The sequence below is a fragment of the Apis mellifera genome, linkage group LG3 (assembly GCF_003254395.2).
Source record: "Apis mellifera strain DH4 linkage group LG3, Amel_HAv3.1, whole genome shotgun sequence".
In the NCBI taxonomy this organism is placed as follows: domain Eukaryota; kingdom Metazoa; phylum Arthropoda; class Insecta; order Hymenoptera; family Apidae; genus Apis; species Apis mellifera.
Genome location: NC_037640.1, coordinates 2,971,166 through 2,996,162, shown reverse-complemented (window position 1 = coordinate 2,996,162; position 24,997 = coordinate 2,971,166). Strand labels below are relative to the sequence as shown.

General features: G+C 37.4%; 1 protein-coding gene and 1 long non-coding RNA gene across 6 annotated transcripts in view; both read right to left on the bottom strand.

The window, feature by feature from the left end:
• LOC725829 overlaps positions 1-24,997 on the bottom strand; it is a 104,505-nt gene that overhangs the window by 41,480 nt on the left and 38,028 nt on the right. For 3 of the 5 annotated variants that reach the window (XR_003304434.1, XM_026439828.1, XM_026439829.1), the window contains exons 1-2: positions 6,451-6,571; positions 6,025-6,076 (exon numbers count right to left, since the gene is read on the bottom strand). The exons of the other annotated variants lie outside the window; for them this stretch is intronic. Coding sequence is in view for 2 of the 3 variants with exons in the window: in XM_026439828.1 (XP_026295613.1) it covers positions 6,025-6,076; positions 6,451-6,556 (158 nt within the window). In the remaining variant the exon portion in view is untranslated. Of the gene's footprint in view, positions 1-6,024; positions 6,077-6,450; positions 6,572-24,997 lie in introns of those variants that run through there. 5 annotated transcript variants of the gene reach the window in all.
• On the bottom strand, positions 8,474-9,077 carry LOC107964232. The gene is made up of 2 exons (XR_001702611.2): positions 8,889-9,077; positions 8,474-8,753 (listed from the first exon to the last, which is right to left on the bottom strand). It is a non-coding gene; the product is annotated as an uncharacterized LOC107964232 (long non-coding RNA).

The window sequence follows — 24,997 nt, the reverse complement described above, 5'->3', positions numbered from 1 at the left end:
TATTCGCCAGCGATCGGGAAGATTACACCGTGGAGCCGGATTTTTTTCCAGTTTTACAGTTATCTTCCGACAATATATATGTATAAGGTGATACAGTTTTGATCTCTGCGTTTTTTACTTTTTCGAGAATAAACACGAAGCTATACAAAAAAACATATTATACAATATACTTGCTACAACGATTCGGAGAAAAGGGTATTCTTTACGAATATAAATGTATTAAAACTAGAAAAACTTTGAACCGCTGTAACTCCGAGGATAGTGACTTCCGGTCAACGAGTGAACGCTCGTTGGAAGCGCGGAACTTTCCTCTTTAAAATGGTTTTCGGTTCATCTCGATACGACTTCCGGTTCCCGAGATATCATCGTGTAAAGAAAAAGTAATTTTTATTCGTTTACCTTGAACCTGATCAAACTTTATTAAAATTTGGAAAACTTTGAACCGCTGTAACTCCGAGGATAGTGGCTTCCGGGCAACGAATGAAAGCTCGTTAGAAGCGCGGAACTTTACCCTTTAAAACGCTTTTTCATTTATTCCGATACGACTTCCGGTTCCCGAGATATCATCGTGTAAAGAAAAAGTAATTTTTATTCGTCTACTTTGAACCTGATCAAACTTTATTAAAATTTGGAAAACTTTGAACCGCCGTAACTCCGAAGATAGTGGCTTCCGGGCAACGAGTGAACGCTTATTGGAAGCGCGGAACCTTCCCCTTTAAAATGGTTTTCGGTTCACCTCGATACGACTTCCGGTTCCCGAGATATCGTCGTGTAAAGGAGAGCGTAATTTTTAATCGTTTACTATCTCCATCCTTGCCGCGGATTCGGACCTCTCGCTCGCGCCTCGCCTCACTGACCTATCCCAAACAAACGATAAACACGATTCCTAGAAATAGCATTTCCAGGAAAAATATTTAGGTCAGTAGGACACGGGCCTACTCTGCAATGTATTGACCATGGATACTTTGAATCGTTGTATCTCGGGAACGGATCGAGATATCGGGATAAATCAAAATGCAATTTCAACGGCATGGATTCCTCTATTCCCCGAGTGAATTTTAACGACAAAATTTTGAATCTCTCCTCACTATTTTTACGCGTAAAGAAGAAAAGGACAAATTTCATTTCGTTTCAACGAAAATTTTCAATTTCTTCGACGATTTTTGATACGAAAAATCGAAATTTTATTTATAATTATCGCGAATACGATGGTGGAGACTGTACTTTTATTACGACGACACATTTTCTATACGTCAATTACGATATCCGAGCACGTTTCAATTTATACAAAAATCTATTTATCAGGTTCGATAAAAGGTGTTTTAAAACATCCTCGAAAGCAAATATACTCGAAAAAGAAAAAATCTGTGAATACAAAGGATTAAATACCGGGCGCGATAGTCTCCAGGAGGAAATTTCATTTGCAAATGGAGATGGAACAACGCGTATACCTTTACACATATACATACACTGCTGAGAAACTGGTAGCGCAGTGAAATTGCCGCAACCTTTTCATTTATCGCCTCTATATAAAATTATCATAGAAGCGTGAGAAATACAAGAGATTGGCGAACGACAAATTGAACGCGAGCAGCGTAGCTGGAATAAAAGCAAAAGGCGACCGAGGCGCGCTACTTATCCGGAAGCTAAATCCTTTGTTAAAATATTTGCACGGAACCGGAAATGGGACGAGCAAGATTCGTCTAGCGTGTTACAAATTCGCATAGATACCTCGCGTTCGTGACTGGAATTAATCTAATCGCACGCCTTCTACGTACACCGTGTCGCGTTTCGTTCGAGAATAAAGGAAAAATATACAATCTCCAACAACGATCAATTAGGATTTTTATCCTAATTCCATCGACCACTTTTACAATTTCCACGATTCTATCCTTGTACAATTTCGAAGAAAAAAAAAAGAAAAAGTAAAATCAACTTTTCATAAATATCAAAGTATTTGCAATTCAATAACAATTTGGAAGAATGGACGTACGTGTTAAGTATAATTATCGCGATATTATTGTTCCTCGGGATATAATACGGGAACGAGACACGTATTTCGTAAATTAACATATTGAACACTGATCCCATCCCTAATTCATGTTCCACGCGTAGATGAAATACGATAACAACGTGGACAATTATCGATAATATATCGTTGACAAATGCGAAGCAATGGAATTAACGTTGGATCGAATTACGAACAGACGATTTCATACGCATCCCATTAAACCCGTGGGCGCAAGGAGGAGAGGGAAAATAAATGGCGCAAGGGTTGTTTTCCTTTTTATCGTTAATTAAAACACTATATATATATATTTTATATATATATATAGTATTTACATATAGTATTTTTCTCTCGAAAGAGAAATATCGATGGGGGAAAAAAAAACAGACGGAGAGAAAGAGGGAAAAGAGAATGAAACTGTGAATTGTTCGGTCTTTGTTTGCGATGGAGGACAAAAAAGGGGAGGGGGGAGGAAGCGGACAGGAAACGGACACAGTCATATTAATTAATGGAGTATGTCGCGTAATTAACGTTCGTCCGTGTGTGCGTTGGCCGGTTATTTTTCTACGTACGAGAGGTAACAGCGAATCAACCGGGATATCCGCTCTCCCGTTTCTGTTTGCTTATATATTTACGCGGATGTAAAGTTTCGCGTGTTTAAAACGGGGATGTACAACTACGTGTTCTTCCTCTTCTTCTTCTTCTTATTCTTCTTCTTCTATTATTTTTTAGCTTTCGAGCGAGCAAATCTTTGATGATGTATCGTTCTTTTCGAATCGTCACAATTTCAATGATTTAACCTACGCAGAGAAATTTTGTGGATAGATTATTAACATTTTATTAACATAATTTTTATTTTTATATATCTAATGATAATTCATTTCTATGATTCAATTGAAGATAATATAACTACGTGTTTTTCTTCTTCTTCTTCTTCTTATTCTTTGATGACGTATCACGTGCTCGTATCATTCTTTTCAAATCGTCACAATTTCAATGATTTAAATCTAATTTTGTGGATGAATTATGCGTTTTATTACACAATTTTTATTTTTATATATCTATGGTAATTCAATTATTTCTATGATTCAATTGAAGATAATATAACTACGTGTTTTTCTTCTTCTTTTTCTTCTTATTCTTCTTCCATTATTTTTTAGCTTTCGAGCGAGCAAATCTTTGATGACGTATCGTTCTTTTCAAATCGTTACAATTTCAATGATTTAAATCTAATTTTGTGGATGAATTATGCGTTTTATTACACAATTTTTATTTTTATATATCTATGATAATTCAATCATTTCTATGATTCAATTGAAGAAGATAATATAACTACGTGTTTTTCTTCTTCTTTTTCTTCTTCTTCACAATTTCAATGATTTAATCTATGCAGAGAAATTTTGTGAGTTTTATTACACAATTTTTATTTTGGATATATATCTAATGGTAATTCAATCATTTCTATGATTCAATATGATGGAAAATTATATTTTCCAATCTTCCTATTAATTTTCCTCGTCGAAATTAACCTCGTAAACACGTCACGCCAATGCTCCAATATTTCGTATCAATTATTCCGAATTTGAACTTCGAAAATTCTAAAACTCCCCCTCTCCTCAAATTCCAACGAGGTTCGAAAAGTTTGAACAATCGAAACGTGAAACGATTCGTAATATAATTACACGTCTACGCGTCTATATACAAATTTCCATTCGCTCTTGTGTGTCGGAGGAGACATTAAATTAAAGCAATCGGCCGAAATGAAATACTCTGGCCCCCGGTTTATACACGCTTTGGATATGCCCAAACTCTGCGAGCGAAATGAAATTTATCAAGTCGAGGGGTTCGATGGAGAGAGGGAGAGGGAGTGCATTACGTCGATGAACCCCCAACTTTCCAACCACTCGAGATTTTTAAGTATCGTAAACGATTTTTCTCTCCGCTCGTTTCTCCCCTTTTTTTGCTTTTGTTTCTCTGTCCCCTCTTTTTTTTCTTTTTTTTATAACTTTTTCACTTTTAATCCACTTTGCCATTTTTTATTAGAGGTCGTGGCACGCTCATTCGGGTAAAAGCGACCGCTTTATGTCGCGGTCGAACGACCCGCGGCGATAAACGAAATAAACCGATGGTTTGTACTTTTCTCTTCCTTCCTTTCTTTATTTAGGTTGCAACTCTGTGAATTAATTCTTAAAAAAAAGTTTCTTCTTTTTCCTCTCGAAATCTTTAACGGCCAAGTTAATTGATCCTAAATATCTCGTAAATTATCTTCATTCGAGAGGCAAGATCGAGATATTAAATTTTGAAGAAAAAAAAAGTTCCTATTCAAATGTACATTCAAATCTCTTTATATATTTCTTTACAAATTTTGAAATTAAATATTGAATTATTCAAATTTCTTTTCTAACCTGAAGAAGAAACTCGTTTGAAAATAAACCTCTAATCCAAAAATCGAGCTACTGAAAAAAAAGAGTTCCCATTCAAATCTCTTTATACACTTTGAAATTAAATATTGAACGCGTAAAAAAATAACTAATCTCTAATCTAATCCAAAAATCGAGCTACTGAATTCGAAGAGAAATTTCAAACGAAGAAATCCCGAAAGATCTCCAATATCCATCTTCATGATTCCAATTAAACTAACGTATCCTATAACACGAAATTACAAATTAATAATGAAAAATATTTTCGAGATCGAGAATCGTAAAAATCGAAAGATGTATATACGTACGATTCGATAAATCCAACGTTTTAAAATAAACGTAAACGGGAGGAGGAGGGAGGAGGCGGAAAGTCACGGTCGACCGACAACTGCCGCCATCTACTCGGCGGCAAAGAAAAACAGGTGGTAGGAGCGACGCCAGACGTCGTTGCCGGTGCCGATCCGTCTCCACGGCCGCGATGTCGACGACACACACACACACACACACACACACACACACACACAGTGCCGCCGGAAGAGGGGCATTGAGCGCATCAATGCTTCCGGACGTGCACGCTCCTCGCAGTTTCCTGTCCGTTATGCGAGCCAAGTTGTAGAGCGGAAAAAGCGAGCACGAGTGCTCCGCTGCCGGCCAACATTATCATATTCCGTGCGATTCTAACGTGTTTTTTTCTTTTTTTCTCTCTCCCCTACAACGTGGTTAATTAAATAACGCGATTAACCGAAATTTTTCCCTTCCTGTGATATTGTGGAGAATTTTATTTTTATATAAAATGATGAAAATTTTGAGAAATTTTGAACTTTCTCCAAGTATAGTTTGGATCGATTGGAATTATTGAGTTGATGAAAAGAAGAAATCAATCACTACGAATTCGGAACATAATATATAGAGATGTGAAATTCGATCAAGAAAATGAAAGAATATGGTAAAAAAAAATTGACAAGCACGATATTTATATTATTGCGATGCGAGTTAAGGAGGTTGCATATTGAAAACAAAAAGAAAATAAAATGGGCGATATAAAGGGAATTGGAAGTTGGTAATTGGTCTTTGATGCGAAATATTTGCGGATTTCCATGGCGAGGAAGGGCTATTGAGAGAGAAGCGTCGTATCTTAAAAAGATCAAAGCATATCCGTTGTCCGTGAAATTGAAAATATCGTCCAGCAAGCCTTGGAGAAAGAGCAAAGAGCCTGCTTTATAATCCCGGGATACTAACTTCTCGGATCCCTTTTTTAGCTGCGAGCCTTCAAGCACCCTTGAAACTTCGTTTAAAAACTCAAACTACGTTCTTTTTCGAAACGATCGATTTATTTCAGAGAGACAAAACTCGTTAGAAATTTTCCGCAAATTTTTCCTTTCCTCCGAATATTCTTTTTTTCCTTTTTGGAAATGATTCCAAGGAAATTTTCCTCTTTATACTTTGTGCCAATAGTAAAGAGAATTTGGAAATATTATTCACTGAATAATAATAATAAAAGTTGAAATTATTTCTCAAGAGAGAAAATCATATAATCGAATCTATATCGATTGTTTCTTCAGAATTTTAAACCAGGTAAGAAAAGAACAATTGTACCTTGATTCGTTTATACCTGATGATCGAGGAATTCCATGGCCTCTGAACTTACCTGTAACAAAAAATATAGAATGTAAGTTGAAGAGCAAGTAACAACAATAGAAATACAAATTTGAAACAAGTGAATCCACTCGAGATGAATCGATTGTTTCGCGGATGATCCGATTAATTTATTAATTATTTTACACAAATTTTTGGTAGAAAGAAAGAGTATATTCAGAATACCAATTTGAAGACAAAAAGTATCTGAAACTTTGGTTTTGAATAATCTTTAAAAAAAGAAAGAAAAAAATTGGTACAAAAATGACGATACAAGAAGGAAGAACATCTCGAGAAGATATTAGGTCTTAAAATATTTTATATACTCGCGGTATAAAGTCACAGGTGTAATTTCCGGAATTATAAGCATATTCACAATGTAATTACATTCATACATGAAATACCATATTCCCCTTCTCTGCCCGTTGTAATTTATATTGTAGTAGAGACTGCATTCTTCCCGTAATAGGTTTGAGAATATTCCAAATTGCATTTATCTTTGGTATTACGAATTAACAACTCGCGGTTATTAACAATTCCCGATTAAATTGCAAATAAATCATAAACGTGTATTTTTTGAATACATATATATATGTATGTATATATAATTTATTTAACGATGAGAAAACTTTCTATTTTTCTTTTTTTTTTTTCTTTTCATAACTTTCATAACTTCGATCGTTAAAAATTTCATATTGTCATCTTGCATTCTCGAGAATGATGACCGCGAAAGCGGTAGATGATAATTTATCTCTGAAAAATCTTTCAATCATAATCGATTGAAATCGATACCAATAATTTTAGGAATTAATATTTTCCTCTTCAAATTGAAATCGAAAATTATCCATAATCCCGTATCATTCGGATGATTTTAGATATTCGGGAATATCAAATATGTTGCGCTTCGTCTGCAAAAAAAAGAAAAAAAATGAATAAAAATTGTCCCCGACGAGTTTCTAGGCTAGGAGGAGGAGGAGAAGGCCGTAGAACGACCCTGACACGCTTCCAGATCTCATCTAAGTGGCGATGGCTGCACCATCCATAGTCGTTTGCATATCACATCATAAACATAGCTCCCTTCCCCTTCTTTCTTAATTACGCTACATTTTCCAGATAGCCATTTTTCGAAAAAATCTTTTCAAAAACGATATTGTTAATTAATTTTTACGCGAATGTCGAAATTTTTTACATTATTCGATCTAATATTTCAACAATTTGTTTCGTATAATAAAAATCCGTTTCGTTGTTTCGTGATTTTTGGACGTTTAAATTTTCGACGAATCTATCTTTGTTTTCTAAAGCAAATATTTATAAAGAAGGGGAAAAGAAATTTAATTTTATTTAATTTCATCGTTATCCTCAATTTCGTTGTTTATTTTAAATCTACCAAAAAGTCCTATCGAAATAACACAACGTATATATTTTTACAAATATTCGCGGTTAAATTGAACAGTTCGAATCGGCACTTGGAGATGAATCAGAGGGTAAGGTAGATTAATTTACCGACCGAGGAAAGTTAGAGAGAAAATATCCAATTTAATAACTTGGCCCTTGGAAATCGAGAAGTTCGAACAAGTAATTTAATCGAGGAAAAACTATAAAAGTGAAATTTTCCCCCCGGACGGGAAAGTTTGCAACATTTTCAAAACTATTCTCGCCGCGAATCCGAAGGGATGATCGATTAAAAAGTTAAGAAGTTGATTCACGCCCGTTCGTCATTGTCCCAGCTGAAAACTTGGTGATGAACGTCGCCGCGCGTTAATCTTTTTTCCCCGCGACAAAGGGGAAACAGAGCGGAAGGACGCGAAATGATTTAAAAGAATTATAAAGCCAATATAAGTCTTGGCTTACGTACGATCCATCGATCCTGCTGAGATCGTTAAAGTTGGCCCACATCGATCACGGTTAATGTTTCTTGGACAAATGCCACGACTGGGGACATTGTGTATTGCTGGCAACGATTTGAAACCCGCCTTAAACCGTAAATTTAAATTAATTGATGAAAACTAACGAATAATAATAATACATTATAAGAATTGGAAGAATATAAATGGATTTTTAATTTTCAATATATATAAAGTATCTCTCATTTCCTACATTATTTATGAATATTTAAGCGAGGATTAGAGATACCTAATCTAACTTGCGTAATCTATGTAGATCTGTTCTGAACCGAATCTAATCACAATTTAATCTAACTTAGATTTACTAAACCTAGCTTAAACTTAACGCAAATATCAATCTTGCATCAAAGATACTTTTCGTATTTCACGATTAGAAGAGATACAAAGAAGAAAACAATGACCGCCATGTTGGAATCTAACCTCAAAAATTGCCTCGTCCAACCAATAATGTAATTTTTAACGACTAATGCTTTCAAATTGCTCGCGTCAAAGGGAAAAAGAAGAAGAAGAAGAAGAAAAAATTACTCTGTATTATCTTTAATTACGCAACCATTTTCTCCGGAATGCGTAACAACCGACGCATTAATCATTCGTGGGCGCGCGCGCGTCCAGTTTTATTTTACACGGAGAGAGAGAGAGTAACGACACCTCGCGAATGAAGATTTATGAACAAATCTCTGCGTATCCCCTTCTCGAGCCATCGAGTTTCGAGGCAATTAGAGCTCGAACACTTCCTCAGACCCTTGCCAGAGGCTCTATATTTTCACTGTGCGACGTCGCGCCTTCCTTTGGGACAGATAAAAAAAGAAAACGTTATTTCTCACACTCGTTCTCCCTAATCGCGATCTCCGCGATAATTAATTAATATAATTCGATAATAATTTCAACGAAATTAATTAATTTATACGAATATCACGATACTTATTGCGAGAGAGCGAGAAAAGAAACACGTCCGTGCCGCTCCGTGTCCGGGAAACGACTCCGATTAAATGTATACACTTCGAATACCAATAACAATGTCGATGTTATTATTTCTATATTCCGCGCGACTTTCGATAATCCGCTCGTAACAATACCGCAATAACAACACGAAAGTACGATATAATTCAATCGTCCTTTCGTACGATTAAAATTTCTGTATACTTGTGTTTTCTTTTTAAATCGTGCTGTATACTGTATACTGTTCGTTTATTTTTTTTAAAAAAGCGACAATAATTATTTTTTATCGATTTTTTCGTGATACGAAGAATATTCGCATCGAACCGCGGCGTTGCATCGAAAGTCTGCCGATGAAGAGTCGAAGCAACACGCTCGTGACATCTAGCGGATATCTCGAAAGTTGCATGCACACGGGTCCATCTTACCCACGAGCTCCATGCCAGGAGAATTAGCCTGAATCCGTGCAACGAAAGCCACGAAAACAAATAGATAGAAAAGTATATTTCATATTCGGATCGAATCCATTCCATTCTCCCAGCCTGAAACGAAATATCGAAATGGGGATCGTAGAATTTGGCTTTCGATCTCTCTCGCTAATTATCCCTTTCGCAAACGATTTTATCGGGTTTCCACGAACGTCCCGCCGCGAATTTCACCGGCGAAGCTTACTCCTCGCCGCTCATTTGATATTTAAACGAGGCTTTAAATCGCGATTCGCGATTCGAAATCGAATATCTGAATAAACTAGCCGTGCTTTCTCTTACGTGGAATCTCGATTATCGGAATCAAACTCTCTATTGTTAGAATATCTTGTTATTCGCGTGTGCATATCGTGTACCATTTTCACGATATTATTTTATACGATGGTTATTCGAAATTCGAGAATTTGATTAAAGCGTCGAAGAAATTCGATTGTCTTATTACAGAGAGTTTAATTAATGAAAAAATATTCTTTATCCGAGAATATTCTAAAATGTACTCTTGTTAACACAGTTATCTCTCTCTATCAGTTTCGATGATCGAGGTTCTGTTTGCACAAGGCTCCATTGTGAATTCCAATTGGAACGAGTATATGTACCAATAGCGGGGAGTGTATTTGTAGGATTGGAGGGCTGTTTTGCGAATTATCCATTTAATTTCCATCCCAGGGTGCTCGAGGAGATTATTCGAGATAAAAGCGGGAATGAATTGAATTGGGATCAATTTTTATTTGGAACGGAGAGCGAATAATTAGCCGAGATAGAATAATTTGAAGTAAAGATGAATTTTGTACAGACGAATATAAATTCTTTTCTATTTTTTTTATCATTAAAATAAATAATCATCAAAATAATCCCAAGATACAAGATATAATTATTTCTTCTTTTTAAAATAAAATGAAATAAGCTATCATTTAAAACAACATTTATGCATTAAAATTGAAATTGGAAAAAATAGATTTTCTTTTTCTAAATAATTATATATATATATGTATTAAAAAAAGTACATGCATAGTTTGATAGAAATGAAAGAAAGGAAGAGAATACAGGATTTTGGAATTAATAGCGTACGCGGCCGATTGTTTGATCGAATAATTAACAAAGATGCTATCGTTGCAACCCCATTGCGGATTGACGTGTCTATTCAAGAGTAACGACAGCAATTCTCGTAGAACAATGCCAGGTGGTCCTGTCTCAGCCTCGAAAGCGACAGTTCAATCTACGATCCACGACGAGGGTGTAATTAAAATTCGCCATCGCGGTTTAACGTACGACGTCCGATTTTCCGTCGGTGGAATAGGTTAAAAATAGGAAATGTAACGGATTTGAAACAATTTAATAATTTAAAAGTAATTTTTAATAGCAAAAATTCCAATTTGTTAATTGTTCTGATATAATTCCATCTTTTTCTATATTTTCTTTCTTTTTCAAGGAATTATACTTTTAAGTATCTCAATTTAAAATTTTAATATAGTGATTTCTTGATAATTTAAGATATTTTAAAATATATCATCATTTCATAAACACAAGTTTATGTATCTTCTTATTATTTCCACAAACTGATAATGATATAATTAATAAAATTGCTGTAATAAAAAGTGATCATGGAAATAGTGAAATTTGATCGTAATTTAAAGAAAAATTTTTTATTATTATAATTGTAACTATTAAATTTAATGATCCTATAATTGATGAAATTCCTGATATATGAAGGGAAAAAATTGCAAAATCAACTGATGGTGATGAATGATATAAATATGTTGATAATGGTGGATATACTGTTCATCCAATCCCTGGTCTTACAATAAATATCTTTATCAAATTTGAAGCAAGAAAATTCATCATCATCATCGTGAAATTGCCATTACAATAGATTATTTCGAACTAAAGTTTAATATTTCTTTTTCATCTCGATCCGAAATGAGTATCGAGCTCAATTTAAAATTTTAATATAATGCTTTCTTGATAATCGTTTAAGATATTTTAAAATATATCATCATTTTATAAACACAAGTTTACGTATCTTCTTATTATTTCTACAAACTAGAATACAAGAAATATCTTTATCAAATTCGAAGCAAGAAAATTCATCATCATCGTGAAATAGCCATTACTTGAAAACTGGACGGTATTTTGAGATAGATTACTTCGAACTGAAGTTTAATATTTCTTTTTCACCTCCAATCCGAAATGAGATTTGTCCAGTGTTTCTGGTTTGGAAAGGGGCTGATACTTTGTCAGAATCGCTCGTTCTCGATATTTCCAACGTCGAATCGTTGTTGGCAGCCGCTACTTCCCCGGCATTATGTAAGATTACTGGAATGCACGTGTAACCGGATAACGAAGCTGATCTGGAAATGCGGCGACATTAATCTCGACGCTGCCACGGATCATTGTGCGCCTACCCGAGTTAAAACCTTATTTCCTTGCGTACGTTTGCTTTGTGAAATTGAAAGAAAACAGATTACCAAGAGAGATGTCTATCTATCCAGCAACACAAGTGAATTTTAATCCCTCGAATAATAATAACTTCTTAAACTATCATCGATCTGCTTGGCCAGAATTTTAAAAAACGTTTTCTACGATCTACCACGTGATTATTAACCACATACAATGATATACAAAAATATATAATCTTCGTTGTAATTTGTAAAATCGATTACACCTTTTACACTTTTTTAAATACATCGAAACAATCGCGTTTCATCGAATTCTTCGAACGTTTCAAAAAATCCCTAGCAAATCGTGCAATCGGTGTTCCCTTATCAATCGTCGCGATCGAACGAAGAATCGAAAGAGAGAGAGAGAGAGAAAGATGGCCGTCTTTCTCGAGCACACGCGGAAATAGATGCACGTTCGCGTACCAATACGAAGGCAAAAGAGTGCCATAGCCGGCGGCTAGGCCGTTTCCCGACCTTGCCAAGCGGGATTCCTTAGACGCGAACAACTTGGCCATTTTTATCGCCCGTTTCCTCCATCTCCTCCTTTTTTCCACCTTTTTTCCCCGCCCTGCTCCTCTTCTCCGAGCGAGAGAAGAAACAGGGAACCCTTCGCGTGTGTAATTTATTCTTGTTGGATTATCGCGGTCGACGTCGCGTTTAATCACGCGACTCGAAAACCTCGTTAAGGAAATTAATTTTCCTTCCTTCCTTCTTCTTCTTTTTTATCCTTTTGCAGAGATGGAATTATCCGAAATTGAATCGGTGATTAATCGTCCACTTCTTTTCCAGTTGCGTTATGTATGCGATTCGCGAAAACAATTAATCCAATCTCCAATAATTGGTACCACTGTCGTCGAACAAGATAAAATATCCTTAGAAAGGAAGCATCTTGTAAAAGTTTCCTTGCTCTCTCTCTCCTCGTTTCTCCTTTTATTTTAATTATCGCACGAGATATTCGCGTTTTTTTTCTCGAGGCAAAATGGAAAGGAACGTCTCTCTTTTGTATAAAAGTTTCGATAAAAGGACGATGGTTCGATGGGAGAAACCGAGAAACGGCTAGCCGCGAAATCGAATCCTAGATGGCGAAAAGAAAAAGGAAAAAAACACGACACAAGAAGGCGAATCGTGTCAAGAAACTCCTCGCCTTGTCCCCGCTCTATTTCTCCTCCTCTGGAATCTCTTGAACAACCGTTTCACCATTTTCTGTGGAAAATTTCGCGAGAACGAGTGAACGGGAAAGATTGTCGAGCGAAAAACTTTTCACGGGGAATCGATACGTAATCTCTCTCTCTCTTTCCTCGTTCGAGGCTTTGTTTGGAAATTGATGATGCGTTTGAAGGAAGTATAAAAAAAAAAATTAACAATTTATATTCGTAGAATAATTTAGACGAAGATAAAGATTGGGATTCTGGAAGATCGATTAAAAGAATTAATCCCAGTAATTAAGTTTTTAATTGATTTGAATTTTAAATTTCGTATCGAAACAAATAATTTTCTTTTCCTACAAAACGTATCTCTTATCTCTTTTGATTTTCTAGTTCGTCTGCTTTTGATAAAAACATCTATGAATATGTAGAGCGTAACGAATTATATATAGCAGCGATCTTCTTCAAACACTCTATTCTCATTCTAAATCTTTATTGCTCCTTTTTCAACTGCGAGACTCCCTTTCTCCAAAAATTTCTCCAAAATCCTCCCTTAACGCCTCTCGTCGAGAATTATCCCCCCGGCGGGATAACATCGCGGTGAAAACAAACGTCCTTGAGCGTGCAGCGTTAAGAAACCTCTCGTTTCTCGCGTATCTAAATCCATGACGAAATAACGGGTCGTATTGGATGGCAGAAATCGAGAGAACCGGTAAGCCTTAGGCGGGGCGAGCGTGTAAAACGAGCGTCCATAAAGCCGTGGACTCGACTGTCCACCGCGGTACACCGTCGATTTTACGATTCTAATCACGCGGCCGGCTCGGGTGAGATATACGATCGCCGATCTGAAAGGGAAATCGAGCGTACGACACGCTTCCAACAACAGATTACTTGGACGATCGGGCAGCGGCGGTTTTGCGACGTTTCAAACCACTGAGTCTGCCCAGATACAGAGACCTTCCCTCCTCCTCCTCCTCCTCCTCGTCGCTTGAATTTCTGCTTCTTATTTATGGCAACAAATTGAGGCAGCAGATCTCTCTCGTTCGAAGGAGGGGGAAAAAGTGGCGCGAACGGCTCGCGCCTCGCGCGCATGCGCAGTCCATTCCTAACCTATAAATAAGAGGGATCGCGAAGAGTTGAATTGTTCGTTTTGTTCGAGGAATTATTATGACAAATTTGTCGCGAAACGAGAAGAGTTTGTTGGAAAAGTTTGTTCAAGTTGAAGTTTATTCGTTGAATTAATTTTAAGATACGATTGTGTATACTTCGATTGAAATTTCTCGTGGTTCAAGGTTCGAAAAACGATGACACTCGATGAAGAAACACTAGAAAATACGCCATATGCTAGTCCAATTAGGCGATTCGGTGAATTGGACGGGACCACGAGGCTTCCACGAAATGCGATTGTTGCGAAATGCTATTAGCCAACTGACCCCTGTTCGTGCACGAAAGAACATTTGAATTGGATGGACGGAAACGAGTGTTGCACGCGTGTTTCACGAACGGTGGTTTCAAGGTTTTTTCAGATTCGTTCACAACTTGAAAATTTCTCTCCAGTTCCGAGAAGATATAACTCGATTCTTTAAGATGTATCTTTCTGATGATTCTTTATTTCTCTTTTCCAGTCTCCATTTTTCTTTCAAAGCTTAAGTTAATCTTTTAAGGTAAAATATAATGAAATATTAATTGTCGAAATATCCATTATCCAATATAAATATACAAATAAAATCTTTTTCGATGAAAATTCAATTAAGCGATCTTTCCAAATATTTAAAATTATTTCGATTAATTAAAAGATATTACTGATTGGAAAATTCTATTATCTCTACAAATTCCAATAAATTCCAATCTCGGAAATCGACCAAAAAATTCCCCAAAAAATATTAAAAATTCCTTCCCCTCATTCGCCAATTTTTCGAAAAACTCTGACCTTGGAGAGAGGGAAAGAAAAGAATCCAAGGCGAGTTTTTTCTCGACAATATAATCAATTCTCCTACCCCGAAAAAAGTGGGAGAGCACACACGTATGCGGCTGGAAAAACGGATGCGGCGGGGAAACTTTCACGGTCCTCGCGCTCCGCTCTTGTTTGAAAACCACTTGACTCGATATATTGCGCGCCGTTCCACGGAAATGCTTGCCACGTTTCGAGAAACGGGGCCTCCTCCATCCATCCACCGGGTCACCGGTTGACGAGCCGTTACTCAGCCGAAGAAAATCGCCAAAAAACCAATCCGTTTGTCGGAAGGAACGGAGAAAACTATACGCGAAAATTCCCTAGATTGATTATTCGTGTCGTGTTGTTCGACATGAAGAATCACGATTTTCCTAATAATAACAACAACACGTTATTTATATATAATTCGAGAGAAGAAAGTAAGAAGAATATCATAATTTTTAATAATATTGAACGATAATAATCAATTTAGTATTTAATTAATTAGTAATTTGGATATCGATAATTCGATTTAAATTATTGAATAATATTCCGGTACGATTCTATCCAGATACAAGGAATAACAATTCTTCTTCTTCTTTTTTTCGATTTGTAGAAAACGAGTTGTAGAAAAAAAAAACTAATTACAATATTGAAATTGGCTGTCTCTCTGATTAGATAGGAACGTAGTGTCGATAAGTAATTATGCTGCGCAAGCGAAGAAAAAAAGGTGCGGAATAAGATAAATTTAAAAAAAAAAAATAACTTTACTTTAGTAGGGAAGAAGAAGAAGAATATTAAATATCATTTAACGATTTACAAACTCGTAAAAGGCACGCACTCGCGATTCCAACGCGTTTCATTATAATACGTGTGACGATCATTTGGGGGACGCGGCGTTGAAAAAAAACGTCGAGAAGAAGAAGAGAAAGAGTATTATTTCATTATTCGACGGAAACTCCAACGTATTGGATCCCGGGAGTGCAGCTATTTATATAAAACCAGATCCCAGGCACAATAGCAACTTTCTACTCCTACACGGTGGGGCGCGTGCAGCACCTCGCTGGACCTCGCGCGTTCTCCCTTCTCCTCCCCCCTCCCCTGAGATCCCCTCTTGTCAACTCTCAACTCTGTCCAAGTTTTCCATCGAAATACTTCTCGCTTCATCTGAAAAATTATTTATTAATCAATCGAATTGGCGAGAATTAATTTTGTAGAAGTAAAACGATTGATGAAGAAGAGGAAAAGAAGATATGGAGAAAACGAGCAAAGTTTTTTTGAAATGAGAAAAATGTTTTCAGAAATCACTCCGTTTTCAATTTCGCCTATCGAATCGCGATTCGACGCATCACCCCCTCCCCCTCTGAAGTATATCGTCCACCCATTCCGCGATTCGTCGCAGTTTACCGGCTAAGAAACGGGAGGATATTCTTCAATTTTACGCTCCGAAGCCGGGTTTACTACCACCTAGTTTCCGATAAAATCCAACCAGAACCGACTAACACGGCTGCAAGAGGTGATCCTCTCTCTCTCTTTCTCCTCCTACGTGGTCTCGTATCACGTTTTAATGCACACGGAGAGAAAACCTCTCCGATGTTCCCTCGTGGAAACTCTTCTTTCATCCTTGACCGTTCTTAAACTATTCGTGGAATAAAACGTGGAAATTTCGGAGATTAAAGAGAAACGATAATTAAATAAATCGATCAGTGAATATAGAAATTGAATAAAAAGTGTTGAATTATTTTTATTATTATTATTATTGCATAACCTTTGCTTTAAAAAGCAGCGAGATTGTTCCAAATATCACGAATTTTCTTTTAATTCTTTTAATTTTCTTATTTCGAAAATATGTTTTTCCAACGCGAAAAATAAATAATCGAGAACAATGAACGGAGGAGGTGTTCCACGCCACTCGAATTCTGCGTCAAGGGCGGCAGAGATCGTGCCGATTCCCTCTGCTTCTCTTACTTTTCACGGTGGCTGTAACACGAGCTTCCGTTCGTGATCCCATCGACGTCATACATTTCCCGGGAGCGCGCATTACGAATTAGTAATAGAACACCCACGAAATTGCTTCGTGACCCTATCGTGACTCTTCCCCGAACAACCGAGAGGCGCCGATTCTTTCCTTCCACTCTCCCTTCACCGATCATCCTTCTCGTCCCTTGCACTTTATTCCATATTCAAAACTTGTAAAAAAAGGAAAATTCGTATCTAAATTTTTGAAAAAATGAATAATAATCCTCGGGAATTTTCGTTCATAACAGCGGCACCCACGCGGGAGGAGGGAAGTCCTAATATGGCGGAAGCCATTTTAATTTAACACGCGAGGGCGGACGAAGCTCGAAACTGCGGCCGCCTCCTGTTAAATACCGTCATTATATCGAGCAATTTCTTCGTTATTAACGGTGGAGACTCTCAGATCAAACGCTCTGCGATTTCTTTTCTTCTTTTTTTCCAATCCGTGCCGATTCGAGGAGGGATCGATAGAAATTCGTGTGAAAGATATATAATAAAGAGACAATTTATAATAATTCAGAGATAAGTGTTGCTCTTCCAATTCTTGAAAAGATACTACAAGATAAGTTGGGGATTAAATTTTCTGGCGAAATAAAAATTTTAGGAAGGGAATTCGAGATAGGAATTCGCTATCTAACTAGGAAGAGGCGAGAAAGGCGGGTTTTATGCGGTCGCCATTATCAGTGTCTGTCTACATTTCGCGTTTACGAGTCGGTTCGTTCTTCTCGTTCGTCTCACGTTTTATTCCACCGCCTCTGTATATAATATATATATATATATATATATATATATATATATTTTATATATATAATATGTGTGTGTTGCCGCCGCTCAACAGCATTCGTCAAGGATTTACCGTAACAAGAACGATCCAGAAAATCGAGAAGCGTTATCGTCCCGTTCATTCGCCTGTAAAACGGCGTGAATAATTCAGAACGAGATCGAATTCGAAAGTCGGCGTGGTCACGAATCGTCGGTGCGTTTTTTTTTATTTTTTTTTTTTTCCTCCTCTTCTTTTGATTTCGGATCGATTGAAAAATGATCCGCCCCACTTGTGCAACAACGCCATCGTGTGTTAACACGGGGAATATTAACTCGGCTCGATTTTATCGAGGCGTGGAATTTCGCCAAGTTGATATTCGTAAAAAAAAAAAAAAAAAAAAAAAAGAGGAAATATTGAAATATTCGTGGAAAATTTGCAAGCTCGTTAAAATTATCTTCGATAAAAGTTTATCGAAGTGAATGGGAATCGTGACGCACGTCGTCTATTGAAAAGGAAATTTTTCCATATCCAAGAATCGTGTTATATTGTATTGAATTTATTAAAAAGAAAAAGTCGTACGAATATATAATAATTATTCACATAATTAACAATTTGGCTCTAACTTGCAATTATTCCTTTCGAAATTCAAAAAACTCGATTCCAAATAAAATATAATAAATTACTCGAAATATCGAAAACTGGGAAGAAAACGAATGAAAGCGGGCTAATCGATCTCTCGATCGGTTACGGATAATCGATCCCTCGAATCCCTTATCGTTATCAAGAGAGCGCGCTATTCAAAACGGCGGAGCATCGATAGTGGCGGGTTTAATCAAGGGTCAATCGATCAGCCGTTATCAGCCGTGTATTAATCACCGAGACTAATCGACTGTCCATTATCTCCCCTATTAACAAGATTAATACGGCTTAAACAAGGGAAGAAAGTATCTTTTTCTTCCGAAATTTCGAGAATTGTTTAATTCATCGTCCCCTTCTCCTTCTTTTTCACAAGATTTAGAGGAGAGTCCATTTTTTTCCAGCAAACAGAGAGATAAAAATAATCGTTCGAATAACTTGTCGCGAGTACGTTGGAAGAGGAGACAGGTGGAACTTTTTCTATCCTGCGTGCATCGCGCGGATTCTTCGGAATTCTTGAATTTCTCGGAAGAGTGGAGAATATGATAATGCAACGAGTCGTGACATTTAGTTTCGTAACGATATATAAAACTCGCAACTCACCACGTCGTGGAATACGTGGAATATACGCCAATTCCTTCCATACGCAATTCCCTCGGTTAATTTTTCCCTCGAAACGAGAGCATAACAACAATTGAACAAAGAAAAATTAACTCGTTGGACAAATTACAGATCAATCCTTGTTGCTTTAAAAAAAAATATCTTGAGGTTAACTCAAGTGACTCATACTTGAGACGAGTTATTGATTATTCTTCGACCAATTAGTCGAAAGATTAATTTAATTGATTCGAACTTGATCGTATTCGTAATCTTCGATAAATATAAAGCAGGTGAAATTTACGATTTAGTCGACTAGAAGGGAATCTAATTATCAAACTTTCGGCTCCTTTCTCATCGTGAACCTTTCCACTGTATAATTTTCCCTCTATTTCTCTCCCTCTACTTCATCCCTTGTTCATTTCTACAAATTAAATATATATATATATTATTTTTTCAATGGAACATATTTATTCCTTTCACATGTACATAGATTTCAAAATTGCAATATCGATCCTCGAAATCGATACACATATATACATACGTTGCCCTCTCTCTCTCTCTCTTTCAAATCGTGCCAGTTTGTTAATATCGCTCGATACGCGCCGGATGCGCGCAGGAAGGCGTTGAACGTTGCGTTAATCGGGCGGAAGTGGAGCTTGCAACCCGATATCCCGATGATCGGGATGCACGATGTGCGCGTGCGTGTGTGCGTGCATCGAAGGGGGAGGAGGTGATTATTCCAGCCCGGTTTAAAATACTTTAAAACCGGAAACAAAGTGGGCCCTGGGTGAAAATTATACCTCCGGAACGGGTTTCCATTTATAGAAGGGTAAAGGAACTCGGGTTTGCCACGCAATGCTGCCAGGTAACGTTTTAATTACTCGCGAGCGGGTAACTCGTGCAACTTGGATAATTTTGCGCTCGATAAATCTCCAGCCATTTATATCGACGCGGGGAAATCTTGCAAAGCATTCTCATTCGAACAACGAGGAGGAGGAGGAATCTTTCTTCTTCTCTCCTCTCCTTTTTTATCGATGTTGTATTTATAGTTTAACGCGAAGAAAACTTGCGCGCTCCAGTGTGCAAGAACGAGATTTTACGTAACGCGATTATATTTTTTTCTTTTTCACGGTGAACGATTTTGTTATACGAGCGTTTAACCGAGGATGATTGTTGATTGGATCGATTATTACCTCTCCGTCTCTTTTCTTTTATTACGCGGAATTAACGGTGATGATAAAACAATAACTGTGCATCGCGGAGAGATAAATTATCCTCGAATTTCTCAATTCATTTTACCGTGGGATAACCGTGGATAAATCGGTGATAATTCCTTTCGAGGAGGAGAAGCAATTTTTAATTTCAAAACCGATCGATTGAAAACGAATGAAATAAAAATCGTTGATTTTGGAGAAAGAGATGCGTATCAATCTGGAGAAGGGAGCTTTCTTCTTCTCGTTCTACCAGGAGGATGAGGTAACTGGAGCGTTGCGGCAAGTGGTCGCAATTTTAATTGCACGAGACGCACAATCGAAACGAAACGCGAAACTGGCACAGAAACGATCGCGATCGTTTTGTTACTCTACGCTCCTCTTGTTAACGAGGAATCTTTTCTCTCAAACTATCTAACCGTTATTCGAATTATTTATTTACACGTGTATTCGTTCGATGTTTTATTTAAAATTTAATAAATGGATTTTTATAAGTGGAAAAAATTCCTAAAATTTTAATTGTGCCATTAGCGTGTTAATTGATCGGAAAAAAATAGAGACATTAAACACGTTCCGAATGCGCGATTTCTAAACGACGAAAATCGTGTTACGCGTTTAACCGTATTTCTGAAGCAATTTGCAAGCGCGCAATTGTTGTGCACGCGATAATCTGACGTCGGTAATTAAAATGGGGCGACATAATTGAAATTACGCTGTTCCGTATATATACATAGTTTCACAGTGGCCGAAAACAATAAGGCGAGGAAAGTTGCGAACTGAGACACTCTGTTGTCCCGGTTTCCAGGATTCTTCGCTTCCGCTCTGAAATCGGCCGTCACGCTTTTTATCCATTCGATCGATCTAAATTTCAACATCAATTCTCACGAATAATGATGATTATTATTATTAAAAAAGAAACTTGATAATTATATATATATGTTATTTATCGTTTCAAGTAAACGAACAATTGATTTTTCTAAAAATTATACATTTGACAAGACGTAATTTCGGCGGCTGATATATAATTCTATTCGAAATAAAGTTTTCCATAAATATTTATATGGAAAAGCTACGCCCACGCGTCGACCTTAACCCACTCACGCTTTCTCCCCTTGCGACCGGATAAAAATTCGCGAGGAGCCGACAATAACTCTGCCCTCCTCCTTTCTTTCCTTTCCTCAATTCGAGGGGAAAAATACAGGATTTCCTCTAATCTCAACTTGTTTCTGGAATCAAGTTATCGAATGTGAGAGAAGATTTTAATTTCTGACAGGAAAAGTAAAAAAAGGAAACCTACAACAGATTTAATAACCAGGAAAGATACGTCTCATCCTGCTCAAAATTTAAAACGAAAGAGGAGGAAGAAGAAAGAGACTTGTCCTCTTCTCCCATTGTCTTCATCAACAAAATTATCGCATCCAGCGATACGGTTCCCTCGAAAGTCACGAAAAGTCGTGAGAACGCGGCTTTTCGGCGCAACAAACTCGATGGACTGGTTTCTTCCGTTTGTTTTTATCCGCTGCCGCATCTCTGTTTCCACGGCAAAGTTGTCTGTTTGCTCGAATTTTAACAGGAACCTCCCTTTATTCTCAGGGAAACGTTTATACGCATCTTCGCGATGACTGTGAATGAATTATACATCGATCTTTCCTTTTGGAAAAATTTTTATCACGTTCGTTATTGCAATTATTCGCACGCGGTTTCGAAACTTTTGATCGGCAGTGTACGTTTTCCACGAACGAGGTCGGGCGCAACAATGAGCAGTGGGGAAATATACTCGAAAAGAGGCCGAATAAAATCCCGCCGCGAAGCACGGGTCAAACGCTGATCTTCTCTCGAGTTAAACGCGAGAAATGTGGACGATATCGGAAAGAAACGGATAAATTGGAAGAAAGTCCGAGTGGAAATTTCGTTACAATGGAATATTTGAAAGTTCCTCTCTCTCTCTCTCGTTTAATTGACCGTCCCACTACAGTTTAATTACCGATTTACTCCATCGCACTCGACCCACTTTTCCGCAACGACACGTGATATTCGACAAAGTATGTAACAGTCTTATAAAATTATATATAGACAGATGTTTGAGTTAGTTTGATGAAAATGAATATATATGTTCGAAACAGTTCGATAGCTTAGATTTTTCGAGAATAACGTGTATGTATATATATATATATATATATATACGTTTTATAGCTTCGTGTTTCTCATACGTGACGTAAATGTCGAGACACGCGTCGAGAATAACGCGAACGAGGTGTGAAATAAGATTTTGTGTAATATGTAATAAAAAGTCACGCGATGACACAATAATTCGGCGAGGAATCTTCTCTCCGAAAGATACGAAATTCATCTCTGATTCAATCTTCACTCAAGAGAGAGAGAGATGCAATCTTCCAAACGCATTCCTTCATAATCGAATTATTAAAATTAAAAAGAAAAGAATTGTCAAATACATGTATCGTGAAAAAAGAAAGAAGATCGCTAAATTTCTATATATATATCCTCGACATTCCTAGCGCGTTTACATTTCTAAAGCTTCCTCTTCCTCGCTTCGAGGAGGATCGTGGATTCGCTGGTTCCGGTGACAGGAAATCACGAGGGAAGGGAGAAGAGAGGAAATAAGGTTTTTCAGGAAGGGAAGTGATACAAGCTGGTTGAGGATAGAAAAAAAGAAAGAGAGAGACGAGAGAGTCGGTGAACGTTATTGCGGTTGGAATAGCCACGAGGCGGGATATGCCAAGCATCGAGAAGAAAGCGAATTACTTGGCTTAGTACTTGGCCGTGCAAAGTAGCGGCTCGTTGAAACGTACGGGCAATAAAAATCCATCGATAGTAATATACGATAGTGATATAAGAGTTTCCATTGAAAATTTTATAGTCTGTGCACGAATTGCACGCGATGTCTTATTTCTTGCGGGGATTTCGACGATCGAAATTTATTTCTCGTAGTTTTTCTCTTTTTTTTAATCTTCTTTCTTTCTCAAAATGGCGGCGAGAAAAATATACGCACAAAGTTAAATTTAACAACAGATTGTATTCTACTTCTCTCGTTGCGAGATCGATTTAAGAAAAAGTATAAATATTAGTGAGCGTGTAGAATTAACGTGTTTGAAATTGCGTATTTATCGAGTAAACATCATATTGAATGTTATTAAACATTAAATACGCAGAGGTCTTTAATAATTTACGCGTAATAAATCCGAACCGCGTAATATCCAACCGTGATACGTTTTCGTCCATTTATATTTCGTCTCCCCTCTCCTCCTTTTGAATTTAAAATTTCTTTTAAAATCGAAACCTCCCTTCGAAACGTAAGAGATAAGTAAGAAAGCGGCTCCGTTTAAAAGGCGGTAACGAAATGGCTTTATACACGTTTCCTCTCTCTCTCTGTCAGCTACTTTTACACCTGAATTACTTTTACACCTCGGCTCGAGATTCCTCGAAAGAGAGGAATCCCCTGTTCTTTCACCGTTTAAATTTCCACGGCAAATTGAAGCAATTGATCGCAGAAATAATTTCCATCCGATTGGTTCCGCGATGCGATCGATGCTCGTGTCGCCGTCTTCTCCTCCTCCCTCATCGACTATTAAAAACGGCCACCGGATTAAACCCCTTTCACACCGTTGATAAATTAACTATCATCCATGATCTTTCCTTTTTTTAATCTTTCGAAAGTTGGAATCTCGAACGAGTCGCTTTTTGAATTGACGATCAATGATTTGTATCGCGTGTAAGAGAGTTTTAAAACGATGAGCATTTATATTTTAAACGATAAAAAGAAAAAAAAAGGACGCGTTACATTTTTTCGTTATCTCGAATTTAATCGGCGAGGGATTAATTCGGCTCGGCCGTATTCGTTTCATTTACAATTCAAAATCGATTATTTGCCATCGGTGTTGTTCGATTTAACGGAGCGTAAAATTTCTCCATCCAAGATCGAATGGCGCTTAATCGTATCGCGCTCGACTTTCTAGATTCCTTTTTTCTTCTTCTTCTGCTTCTGCTTCTGCTTCTTCTTCTCCCCTGCCCCGTGGCTACTGTCTGGAAAGGAGAAGCGGAGCATCCGACTGCGTGTCCATTTCGAGAACTTACGTCGAAATTACACTTTCGTTTTTATCGAACAATTCTTGAGACTTATAGAATGATTCGCGAATATGTAAAATCCTTCGTTTCTTAACGAAATAATTGGCCAATCGTTACTATTAATAGAGTCGCAGTTGATAAGATTGCTCTTCAGTTTTATTTAACTTAACCTAACCTAATCGCGTCACTGACGAACGAGCATTATTCCCGTCCGCAATTGCGCACTAAAAATAATTCGATTCCCCCGCGGCGAATTGCCGCAAGGGAAGGGCACGTGTGATTGGGCAGAGAGCGTCACGTGACACGACGTGTTTGGTCACGTGACGCTCTCTGCCCAATGCCGCAGCGGGGATAACGTGACGTCACGACGTCTAATCGTTTCATTTGTCTCTCTGCCTGTGATCCAACAGCGAGGATAATGTACCGCGTATTCTCCTCTTGTTCGAAGAGGAATCCATAATATTCTGAAGTTTTGAAACGAATTCGGATATAAAGAGTAGCAGTTTCAAAGCTTCGTGAGAAAAAGTAGAAAAGCACGATAATGGAGCTGCATTATTCGCAGCGATAAAACGGAGTGGCGGGATAAGAATCGGATAATCGAGATAAGAACGCACTCTTCTGCTTTAACGAGTCGAAGGAAACGGAAACGGATTCCGGTTTTCTCAGAGATGGACGACAACACGCGTCTGCGTGTATCCTTACAGTTTCAATTTTGTGTTACAACGTGGAATGGAATAAGATTGAGAAAGATGAAATTTGGACGAAGATTTGTTTTGCTCTT